The 12,536-nt window shown below is 46.8% G+C and overlaps 1 protein-coding gene across 1 annotated transcript in view; it reads left to right on the top strand.

Moving 5' to 3' along the window:
- Nucleotides 1-12,536, top strand: part of TMEFF2 (transmembrane protein with EGF like and two follistatin like domains 2) — a 256,247-nt gene that overhangs the window by 240,403 nt on the left and 3,308 nt on the right. Inside the window, 2 exon segments of the mRNA XM_080667325.1 lie at nucleotides 8,807-8,930; nucleotides 10,832-10,990. Coding sequence (XP_080523451.1) covers nucleotides 8,807-8,930; nucleotides 10,832-10,990 — 283 coding nt within the window.

Genomic DNA, 12,536 nt, shown 5'->3' with positions numbered 1-12,536 from the left:
ATATCATAAGTGTATCTGGCAGGGGTCCTCAAACTACGGCCCGCGGGCCACCTGCGGCCCGCCGAGGACATGTATCCGGCCCGCCGGGTGCCGCTGCCTGTCCTGCTTAGCAGCCGACGCGTCCCAGGCCCGCAGTGCGCATAGGAATTTGTTCATAGTTGTTGTTTTTTTAAACTATAGTCTGGCCCTCCAACGGTCTGAGGGACCGTGAGCTGGCCCCCTGTTTAAAAAGTTTGAGGACCCCTGATATAGTTTGGGTGTTTATCATCTATTATTTTCAGCGTGAGAAGAAATGCATGGTTACACTCAGAAGCAGACAACAGGGACAAGTTTTATTCCTTCCTCATCTTCGTTTCTGTGTTGAAATTCATCTGCGAGTGTTGTTTTATTGGTTTTGTTTTTAATAAAAGCTGCTTTCCTGTTGTCCTAAAAGAGTTTAACCAACATTTCTCCCTTCTGGGCAGTACTGTGGACACAGTGTGAATGGCCAAGTCAGAATCTAGGAATTCAGAATTGGCTGTGCATGGTGCAGTGTGGATCCCCTGCCTCTCTGCTGGGTAGTGACCTCAGGGGACAGAGGAAAGCAATGCCTCCTTGAGAAGGTGTACCTCAGTGGTCGGCAAACTCATTCGTCCACAGAGCCAAATAGCAACAGCACAACGATGGAAATTTCTTTGGAGAGCCACATTTTTTAAACTTAAACTTCTTCTAACGCCACTTCTTCAAAATAGACTTACCCAGGCCGTGGTATTTTGTGGAAGAGCCACACTCAAGGGGCCAAAGAGCCGCAGGTGGCTCGCGAGCCGCAGTTTGCCGACCACGGGTGTACCTCAACTATCTATTCGTTTCTGCCTCTGCCTCCCGTGCAGAGGACAGTCCCTGGATCCACAGAGCCCAGAAGGCAAAGGGCACAGGCCTGAACCCTCTCGCTTGGGTTGTCAGCATTGGCACCAAAGAAGCTCACTAAGACCGGATGCCCAGGTCAGCCACTAAGCAAATACATTTGGCCCGAAATGCATACATTTGGTTCAAGAGAAAAGAAAGCAGGCGAGGGGGATATCCTTGAATATTCTTGGCATGCAGCGCGTCCCATCATTTTTTCTTTCTGTGAGGTTGATAGTAAACTTCGTCTGCTGAGAGCAGCTTGCACGGGAGAAGGGTTGCCGCAGCCAGAGCGCCGGGGGAAGAGCTGGAGCAGGTGCTCCGAGAAGCTTCCAGCAACACTGGCCCTGGACTGTGGAGGCTAATGACCCGTAGGGCCCTTCCTCTCCGCAAGGCCTGACGTTTACAAAGTGTTGTCGGAGACGTCTCACGTTCCAGAAAGTACTATCGTGTCACAAAGTCTTCGAGCTACACCCTCTCAACCTATAGGATCACCCACTGGCTGGGCGGTAATGGCTCTGACAATGGGGACGGACAGGACCATGAGAGGCCGGGCACAGTGTCCGCGGCCCCGCTCCCACCCCTCTTTGAAGGGCTCTGCCCGCGGAAGCCAGTGGAAGCTTCTACGTCAGAGGCTGGAGCAGCCAGCTGCAGGCCTGCTTCTTTTGCTCTCAGCAATAAACAAACAAACAAACAAAAAGAATGCCCCCCCACCCCCGGAGTCTGGAATTCTAACTAATTCTGTATGGGGCTTGTGATGCCAAATTCTTGAATCATAATAATTGTATGTAGATGTCGTCAGTTAAAATGTTACTGTCCGTGTCTCTCACAAGATTGCCCGGATTTCTCAGCGTCTTTCTATGTAAATATCTCACCAGTGGGAACAGAGATAATAAAAGCCCAAGGAAATAATCACCCGCCAGTGTTGCCTTTCAATCACTCCAGCCCCCAAATGACTGTGTCTATTTCAGAGGCGGGTCTTTTTTTTTTTTTTTTTTTTTTTTTTTTTTTTTTAATTCCAGCTGTTCTTGGGTAATGTCATTAAGCCCTTGCTTGAGAATGTACTAACATGGAAATTCGTTTTCCTCCACTTTATTTTAATTTTGTGTCCAACTATAATATTTATATATGCAAGTAGTGACATGGATAATCACATTTCATGTCTTCTATCACTGCCTGATCGATGATGGCATAGGAAAGAATTTCTCTCTGAGTCCTTCCATCCCGCTCCCAACCCACACCCTGCCTACTTAGCAAAGTTGAGGGTCAAATCGGTTTTTGTTTGTTTGTTTGTTGTTTGTTAATCCTTACCCGAGGATATTTTTCCATTGATTTTTAGGGAGAGTAGAAGAGAGAGGGAAAGACAGAGAGAAACATCAATGTGAGAGAGACACATCAATCAGTTGCCTCCTGCAGGAGCCCTGACCAGGGCCGGGTACCTGCAACCGAGGTGCGTGCCCTTGACCAGAATTGAACCCTTCGGTCCACAGGCTGACGCTCTATCTCTCTATCTATTGGGCAAAACCGGCTAGGGCTCAACTAGTTTTAATTAAAGTACTGTTCTGGAAGGAAAAAAAAAAGGCTAATGTTCCACTGGCAGAAGAAATGTTGAATTAGAAGGACTTGGTCTCTGTTTTGAAGTTATTTTTCTAAATATTTAAGAGATCCAGTAAACTGGGACACTTGGATGGGTCTCTGCTCTTCACCAAACTTAAGAAGCGAGTGTGTCCTTAAATGCCTCCATGTCCCCCATGCGAGGCTGTCACTTTCCTCGCATTCTCATTTGAGTCTTTGTCCTAGAGGCTTAGAAAGGAGACTCTTCTCATCTACTCATCTGTGCCTTGAAGAAACCGTGACAGCCGGCGAAGCTATTATGGAATTTGTTAACGTGCAAGAACTCATATAGCATCTCATTCAGAGCCCGTTCAATAGGAACGCTTTTCTGGCCTTGAAAAAAACTTCGATTGCAATTCAAGCTAGATATGAGGTTTTACCGCCACCGCGTATGTTCATGCCTGATAAGATAAGGAGAGGAAATCATACGAATTATATATCTTCTTTAAAACCAACTCTAATCAACAACAGGGACAATCATGATTTTACTTCTAAATTCGAAATTTGTTCCTGCCCCAGGCACAATATAAATATAATAGAAAGAAAGATAGTTTTCCTTTCCTAGTTGGCTAAATAAAATATTTTCAAGTTGCTTTGGAGATATGGCAGTGAGTAGGGGAGAAGTAAAATGGAGTACTCACAAGAGGTGTACAAGTATACACATAGTTTCGTTTCCTTGTATTGTTATTAAATATGAAAATAGAAGTATTATGTAAGTATATTCAAATTGAAAATAACTAGTTTACTGGGAAAATGTGTGCCCACAGGAAAAGATAGTTGAAAAGATAATAAGCCACACTGTACTCATACCCATGGCCTCATCAAGGTAATTTGCAATGTTAAAGCATGATGCTAAAATCGAATTTAGATCCACAAACATATTGTTCTCCACAAGGAAGACAACAATTAATGAAGATCACTTTATGCAAGAATGTCTGAATTCTAGGTACAGTCAATATGTAAGACATTTTACACCCTTTGTAAAAGTAAAATGTTCCCATAATTATAGCAAAGTGATTTCCTTTATATACTATGTCTAAATAGCCCTATTTCTCCATTTCTTTTTCCAAGAATATAAAAAATAATATTTTACAATAAATATTAGTAAACTCTATTAGTAACTTGACACACGTAAGTATTAGCAATATCAAATATTACTCTTAGAATTCAAAGAATCTAGAGGTCTGAAATAATCTAATCTACCACACAGTAGCACTCTATAATATCCCTGACTAATATCAACACAGCTCCTTTCAACTCGAGCAGAAACCCACCTCTTCACTAGATAACTCTTCCCCTATTGAGCCTCTCTGCTTGCTTAAAAATGTGCAGTAGCAATCTGCTTCCCTAAAACACTCACTGAATCCTCAATGTTACCTCTAATTTAGGATCTTTCCCACTTGCTCTGAAATTCTTGCACAGAATCAGACCCCCGCTGGAGAAGCAGCGGCCCGTGAGATTTGTATATATTTGCAAGAAAGGCTGGAATAACGCAAAGCGTGGGTCTATCCCGAGGAATATCATCTGACCTGTCCTGCAAAGGCCTCCCAGGCCGCAGTGCACCCTGGGTAGGGTCCAGCCTTCGAGCCTGTAAGTACAGAAATCAGATTTTACAAAACCCCAGAACTGAGTGGGCTGAAGAAGTTGACTTGTGTCCACAAAACTGCACAGAAATTCAGGACCAATGAATTCACTCAAACAAAATATGCTACTGCTGTCAAAGTGCTAAGACCCTCAGGTGGTACTGCCAAAGCCATTCCCAATGTGTAGGCTACAGAGAAGCCAGCTTGTTTTAGGGCTCTTTAGAGAGCAGAGCATGAGGACAAAAGAAATGGTGTAACAGCGTCAGACACTGACAGTCCAGCGCCGTGGTCTGCAAACTGCGGCTCGCGAGCCACATGCAGCTCTTTGTCCCCTTGAGTGTGGCTCTTCCACAAAATACCACGGCCTGGGCGAGTCTATTTTGAAGAAGTGGTGTTAGAAGAAGTTTAAGTTTAAAAAATTTGGCTCTCAAAAGAAATTTCAGTCTTTGTACTGTTGATATTTGGCTCTGTTGACGAATGAGTTTGCTGACCACTGGTCTAGCGCATCCATCTCTGCAACCGAGACTCCGGGTTTCCTGGTTCGAGGGGGTTTCCCAGGGCACCCCGAGAACGCTGGAAGGTAGCGTTGACTTGACTTTCAGGAGCGTCTTTTCCTGAGCTGTAGCCCTTGTCCGAAGGTGAATGTTCTTTGTCCAGACGTACGGTTAGTCCAGGTTTACACTGGCATAGCTCTCCTTTGGTCTGCAGTGTGTTGCTTTGGTAGGTTCTCTGAATGGCATCTTATTCCAAGCGTTTTGGAGAGAAAAAGTCAGGAGTAACAGTAAACATGCACAGACAGCCCTCGCTGTATTGATTTAGTCTCTAAAATGCTCTGCCTGGCTCTGCCCACTCACCTTAATTGACTTGTGAGCAGGTGAGCCCATAGTGAGGGTAATTGCCAAGCCCTCTGTCTATGGCCCCTCCTGTCTCTTCCCCTGTAAGCACTGGGACAGAAATAATAGGTGTAGCTGTGCTTTAGAGAGACCCCCCCTCCACCCCCAACTGGAGTATTGACTAGCAATGTAGCGGCTAGCCAACTCAGATTATACTAGAAATTGTTTTCCTAAAAGGGTCAGGATATCTTTTTTTTTTTAATGTATTTTTGTTGATTTCAGAGAGGGAGGGAGGGAGGGAGAGAGAGAGAGAGAGAGAGAGAGAGAGAGAGAGAGAGAGAGAAAGAAACATCAATGATGAGAGAGGATCATTGATCAATTGCCTCCTACACACCCCCTATTGGGGATGGAGCCCACAACCCAGGCATGTGCCCTGACTGGGAATCAAACAGTGACCTCCTGGTTCATAGGTCAACACTCAACCACTAAGCCATGCCCCAGGCTAGAGTTGGGATCTTTTAGAACAAACCATTTGTAAACATTTAAATAGGAAATGAGTCAAAGATTTTAAACAAAGACAGAGGAGTTTCTACCATTATCACTCTCTCTTAGAGGAAAGAGCATGACTCTTAGATTAAATCTCTTCTTACAGGGAGGATAGAGAAACTGATGTCAAAGTCATCAGCCACTGGAGTATCATACCATACAGACTTCCAGAGTATCATTCATATGATTTTAAAGCTCTAAATGATTTATTATTGCTTGAATACCTATGCATAAACATCAGAATTACAAAGACAATGGTTCCTACACATATTTGGTTGGAATATTAAATTTCTGTGTCTCTATTTTTCTTAATATACTTAAATTTCATTTCTAAAAATACATCTATCGCATTATTAGGAGTGGTTATATATTCAGGTTTTCAATCAGCTGGTTTACTTGGTTGGATTGACTATAAATTTGTTGACATATATTGATGTTTCCTCATTTTCTTGCCCAGGGATCATTTCTTCTACTCATTTATTTTCAATCTCCCTACTTTCGTGTTTGACAGAATCCCACAAATAGAGCGTTCTAAGCTCATGAAGGATGGTGTAAACCAGTGGTCGGCAAACTCATTAGTCAACAGAGCCAAATAACAACAGCACAACGATGGACATTTCTTTTGAGAGCCAAATTTTTTAAACTTAAACTTCTCCTAACGTCACTTCTTCAAAATAGACTCGCCCAGGCCGTGGTATTTTGTGGAAGAGCCACACTCAAGGGGCCAAAGAGCCGCATGTGGCTCGCGAGCCGCGGTTTGCCGACCACTGGTGTAAACGATTTAGCAGATTTGAAGCTGGATGCGCTTCCCCTCCCAGGTGGTCACCCTGGCTGGGTAATGACTTTGTAAAAAGATGCAGCTTTTACCACACTGAGGCAACAGATTCACTCCAACAAGCTCCTCTTTTGCCCTTGATCTTAGCTCATAATTGTGAATACGGTACAAATCCAGAAACAAACAGTGTGGGGTGAGGGACAGAGTTAAAAATAAAATAGCCTTAAAAACGGATTTTTAGTTAAGACAATTCTTGCTCTTCTCTTACAACTGACAGAAAGACAAATCGCCCCGTAAAGCACTCTGGGACTGGAATCCCGGCCCCCAGCTGAAAGGTAGGGAGTTACAGAAAATGCTCCCGCATGCAGGTGTGTGGAGGCACTGCTAACGAACCCTAAATAGAAGTGCTTAATAGTTTGCTGTGGAGAAAGATCCAGAAATGCGAGGGCAAATCAGTGCTGGCTCATTACCTCAGCAGTGGGGCCAGCTAGGTCGTCTTCAAGCAGCAGGTGGCTGGTTTGACTCTAGCTTGCAGCCCCCAGAATGAGCCACGTCGGCCCCTCCGTGGGTCCCTGCGTGGTCACAAGGTGCATCCAAGCACGTGGCTGCCCTACTTCCGCCTCGGTCACGTAGCCCCATAGTGGATATTTCACTCGGCACGGATCCATTTCAGTTTGGTGCTTGCTTACTGCAGCTGCAATTGGTTACCCAAAACACCATGACGCAAAATTCCAAAATCGTTTGGAAGAATGGGAGAAACAAAATAAAAAATAAAAAAATAAAAAAATTCTGACCCTGACCCGTTTGGCTCAGTGGATAGAGCGTCGGCCTGCGGACTGAGGGGTCCCAGGTTCGATTCCGGTCAAGGGCATGTACCTTGGTTGCAGGCGCATCTCCAGTGGGGGTCGTGCAGGAGGCAGCTGATCGATGTTCCTCTCTCATCGATGTTTCTAACTCTCTATCCCTCTCCCTTCCTCTCTGTAAAAAATCAATAAAATATATTTTTTTTAAAAAAAGAAAAAAAATTCTGCCTATGCTTAGTCTTTCCGTGGAAGTGTTGCCTTCAGTTTAATGGCAGATGTCATAGGACTATGACAGCGCCAACAAAAGGTCACCTGTACAGGTAAAGGGTCTCAGACACAGAACAATGGATAACTCGGCCACCACCTCAGCCTCGCCAGCATCCTCAGCAGAGATCCTTTATGAATGTGGGTCTGTAATTTGAAATATTGCCCCTCATAACAATGTATGTAAATATTTCCACACAAAAAAGCACTTAACTTATTTCACAATTTATTTCAAACTTTAATGTTTTGCAGTGGACACTTAGATCGTAAATATAGATCCTTCACAGCTTCGCTTAAACATAAATAGTACATTTGTCTGATTCACTAATAACGAAGGTATGTTTTTTCTCCTGATGATTAGACTTATCATCCATGAGTGTCAGTAAAAATGTTAAGAACACACTATAGTAAAAAATTATACGTGGAAATAATAATCTATCTCACAAGCTTAGTAGGTCATTCTCAATCTTCCATTACCGCTGGCCAGTTACTGTGGTGTTGAAGGGTACTTTAGGTTGACATTTAGAAAGTTACATTGCCTTTGTGTTTGGGCAAGAATTTTAAAGTATGTCAGGTCTCAGATCATAGAAACGTCTCAAAGTAGGCAAGACTTTATATTATAAAATGAACATATAAGGAATCAAAAGTCTGCTTAGAGGTGACATTGCAAACATGAAGCAAAAGTATTTGGATTAACATAAGTCGGAAAAATATTTTAATATCTCCAGGAAAATATAAGAAAACAAAACTTCCTAATGACAAGGAAAGGGTTTATTTTAAAACAAGATTTTTTTTCTTTCTCACAAGTTTAAGTTTCACGTAACATTGTTAACATGGGCCAAATGTTATGCATTACACACATTTACAGCATTGGGTATGTTCTGTGTGAGTGTCTACATAAGTGATTATGAAATAACGTTGGCTCTTTCAATAGCTTTGCTTTGGCAATAAGAAAACGTATGGGTGCTAGTAAAATTCATGTTCGCAGTAGATGAAGAAAGCCTCAGAGAATACATTTGTTGAAATTTGCATGCAGTTTTGGAAAACATCTGCTTAACAACTGAATGCAGCCATATTTTAACTTTTAAGCTCCCACATTGAGAAAGTATCAAGGTATTGCAGCAATTTTTTTTTGAGGGACATTGTGCAAGGCTTTCATATTCAAAAAAACAGGCTGTGTTTTCTTGGATTATTTTATGATAAATGTACAGACTCCACACAAAATCCTTAAGGCGGTCGGCCAACGCATGGACGCATGAGTGGCTGCTGAAGATGTAGGAGCCTACATAATCGCGTGAAAAGCACGGGGTAATTCCAGCCCCCTCTCTAAACACAATTGTAGAGGCAACCGTCTTTCAATTCTCCCTTTCTCCTGAAGCGTGGCCTTTCCGTTCCTGCCCCTTTAAATCTCTTTACCTGCTGCAACGTCGCTTCCTAATGTCCTGGTTGGTCTTACCGGGCTCAGAGAGGCATTGACAGGGCGCCTGCTTTTATCTGTGTCCGCAGAGAATGCTAACAAATTGGAAGAAAGCGCCAGAGAACACCACGTCCCTTGCCCGGAACATTACAACGGCTTCTGCATGCACGGGAAGTGCGAGCACGCCGTCAACACGCAGGAGCCGTCCTGCAGGTAACGCTCACCTTCACCCGGGAAAGGGGGGAGCGCGCGCGTGGACACCGAACGCTGGGCCTGGGCAGGGCACGGGGCGCCACGCTGCCCGGATGGGTGATCAGCAGCCAGACCGGCCTCTGCCGCTCCCACCCACACAGGCCCCACCAGGAACCTATCAAATGTGTGCGCCTTGCACACCCAAGTGCTGTGTAACACGTCATTACATACATGCTCTTCTAGTAGCAGGTTCCATGGCACTCTGGGCATTACAGGCTCCTTAAAGACTCAGGCTCCGCTGTTTTATTCCTCCTCTTCCCGTGGACAGAGGACAGCACTTGGCACATAGTAGGTGCTTCATTATAAACAGTTTCAAACAAGCGGGCGGGGGAGCCTTCCTGGCCCCGGACAACCTAGTTGCCTCTAGGAGGCCATGCCCCTCAGGCCTCAGAGTAGAGGTCATGGCCCTTGGTCTTGCCAGGCACACATTCTTTTCTGGGGACCTGCTAGCCACCAACCCTGTATAGCGAGGCGATAGCGATCCCTCCACAGATCCAAACTCAGGTGAGACAGAGAAACCACTCGTCTGGATTTAGTTAATAAACGTACACATCTGCTCAGTATTCACAGAGCGGACATGTTTCCTCCCGAGATGGTAAAGCCAGAGTAAACACCAATGCAAGTTTATTAAAGGGATACACACGTGACATATGATGAAATAGGTTGTGTACTGATATACAATGAAAGGAGTTTCTGGCTGGCCAGTGTGGTTCAGTGGTTGAGCGTCGACCTCTGAACCAGGAGGTCGCGGTTCAATTCCAGATCAGGGCACAGGCCCGAGCTGCAGGCTCGATCCCCAGTGTGGGGCGTGCAGGAGGCAGCTGATCAATGACTCTCTCTCATCCTTGATGTTTCTCTCTCTCTCCCTCTCCCTTTCTCTCTGAAGTAAATAAAAATATATTTTTTTAAAACAATAAAGGGGTTTCTCTCCCTCTGTCTTCCTCTCTCCTCTCCTCTCCACCCCGCCCCACTCTTCTCAACAACTGTCTTCCTCTCCCGTTTCCCTTCCCTGAGTCAGTAGCACCTGTCCCCGCAGCCCCTCCCCCCCCCCCCCCCGCAAAGGCAGGCTGCCCCCGCTGGCCTCCCCCTCAGCCCAGTGGCCATGAGAAAACACTTCCAGGCGGACAGGAAAGGTCCCAGGATGCGGTTGGAAGGAATTCCAAGAGAAGGACTACATGGCTGTACAGAGTCCATGCCAGAGCGATCCTGGGGCGGGGGGGGGGGGGGGTTGTCCGTGAGCTGTTTCCTGGCTTCACTGTCAGGGGCCGCTCTGGCCCAGGTTGTGCCTGAGCTTCTGGAGGGGGCGAGGGGGAGGCGGCCTCGGGCTCGGGACGGGCCCCACTAGCTGGGCAGACCCTGTCCCCGCATCATCAGCATCAGCACCCTGGGAGCTGCCTCCCTGGCGTCAGAGGCCACCCTATAAGCAGCAGGCTAAAGAGACTGCTCGCATTGTACCCCTGGCCCGAACATGCTTCGGCACGTGTGCCAAGAGAAGCACCGAGAACGCTCTCCCCACGAAGTTAGATAGAAGTTAAATATTGAATGGAAGTTAAATAGCCCCATTCCGTTACCCATGTTAGCAGAAAGAAGCCTGTCTTCGGGGAATCGTAGTGACAGGTGGCTGAGAGAACACGTTACGGAGAACATAAAGTTCACCTGAAAAAATATAAAAGGAAGAATTCTCAAATGTTCTCATTGTGCATATAAAAAGAAACCACGTTAGCTTTGAAATCAAAAACACGAGGAGACCTTTCTGAGGATGAGTAGGGGAGGACGGATGGCTGCCGGGCAGCATGCTGCTTAGAGAAGGGAACGGGAGCCCAGTGGGGCGGCCTCGGGTGACGGGCCGTCCTGTCTTCCAGGTGCGACGCTGGCTACACGGGGCAGCAGTGTGACAAGAAGGACTACAGCGTGCTGTACGTGGTGCCCGGGCCCGTGCGCTTCCAGTACGTCCTCATCGCCGCCGTCATCGGGACGGTGCAGATCGCCGTCATCTGCGTGGTGGTGCTGTGCATCACAAGGTCAGTGCTGTGTATCCCAAGGTCAGTGCTGTGCATCTCAAGGTCAGTGCTGTGTATCACAAGGTCAGTGCTGTGCATCCCAAGGTCAGTGCTGGGCATCATCACAAGGTCAGTGCTGGGCATCCCAAGGTCAGTGCTGGGCATCCCAAGGTCAGTGCTGTGTACCCCAAGGTCAGTGCTGGGCATCATCACAAGGTCAGTGCTGTGCATCCCAAGGTCAGTGCTGGGCATCACAAGGTCAGTGCTGTGTATCATCCCAAGGTCAGTGCTGGGCATCCCAAGGTCAGTGCTGGGCATCCCAAGGTCAGTGCTGTGTACCCCAAGGTCAGTGCTGGGCATCATCACAAGGTCAGTGCTGTGCATCCCAAGGTCAGTGCTGGGCATCACAAGGTCAGTGCTGGGCATCACAAGGTCAGTGCTGGGCATCCCAAGGTCAGTGCTGGCATCTCAAGGTCAGTGCTGGGCATCCCAAGGTCAGTGCTGGCATCCCAAGGTCAGTGCTGTGTATCATCCCAAGGTCAGTGCTGGCATCCCAAGCTCAGTGCTGGGCATCCCAAGGTCAGGGCTGTGCATCACAAGGTCAGTGCTGGGCATCATCCCAAGGTCAGTGCTGGGCATCCCAAGGTCAGTGCTGTGCATCACAAGGTCAGTGCTGGGCATCCCAAGGTCAGTGCTGTGTATCCCAAGGTCAGTGCTGTGCATCACAAGGTCAGTGCTGGGCATCCCAAGGTCAGTGCTGGGCATCATCACAAGGTCAGTGCTGGCATCATCCCAAGGTCAGTGCTGGGCATCATCACAAGGTCAGTGCTGGGCATCCCAAGGTCAGTTGTGCATCCCAAGGTCAGTGCTGGGCATCCCAAGGTCAGTGCTGGGCATCCCAAGGTCAGTTGTGCATCCCAAGGTCAGTGCTGGGCATCCCAAGGTCAGTACTGGCATCCCAAGGTCAGTGCTGTGCATCCCAAGGTCAGTGCTGGGCATCATCCCAAGGTCAGTGCTGCGCGGGGAGGGATGTTGTGGTCAGATTAAGTGATGGCCGGTCCCCTCATGGACTCTGCAGCCATGTCTTCTCACAGCAGCGGTTCAATAGCCACAGGGAGAGCCACTGGTTTTCATGCTGGAGTAGCACCAATTATTTCTTATTTTTGCATTTTGATGAGGATTATTTATTTTCTAAGCAGAGGTCTTTCCCCTCTCTCATGTGTAATGCCAATCTTTGTTTAAATATACTCTTCAGTCCTAGCCGGTGTGGCTCAGTGGATAGCGTGTTGGCCTGCGGACCAAAGGGTCCCGAGTTCGACTATGGTCAAGGACACATACCTCAGATGCAGGCTCTTCCCTGGCCCAGGCCCTGGTCGGGGCTCGTGCAGGAGGCAACCAATCCATGTGTTTCTCTCACATCGATGTTTCTCTCTTTCTTTCCCTCCCTCTTCCACTCTCTCTAACAATCAATGGGAAACTATCCTCGGGTGAGGATTTAAAAAATAAAAAATAAATATACTCTATTTCAACTAGAAAAAAGTCAGTCTTCATTGACACTATTAATAGA

Source organism: Plecotus auritus (assembly GCF_963455305.1).
Source record: "Plecotus auritus genome assembly, chromosome: 5".
In the NCBI taxonomy this organism is placed as follows: Eukaryota; Metazoa; Chordata; class Mammalia; order Chiroptera; family Vespertilionidae; genus Plecotus; species Plecotus auritus.
The sequence above is the reverse complement of the archived record's forward strand: the minus strand, read 5'-3'. Positions and strand labels throughout refer to the sequence as shown.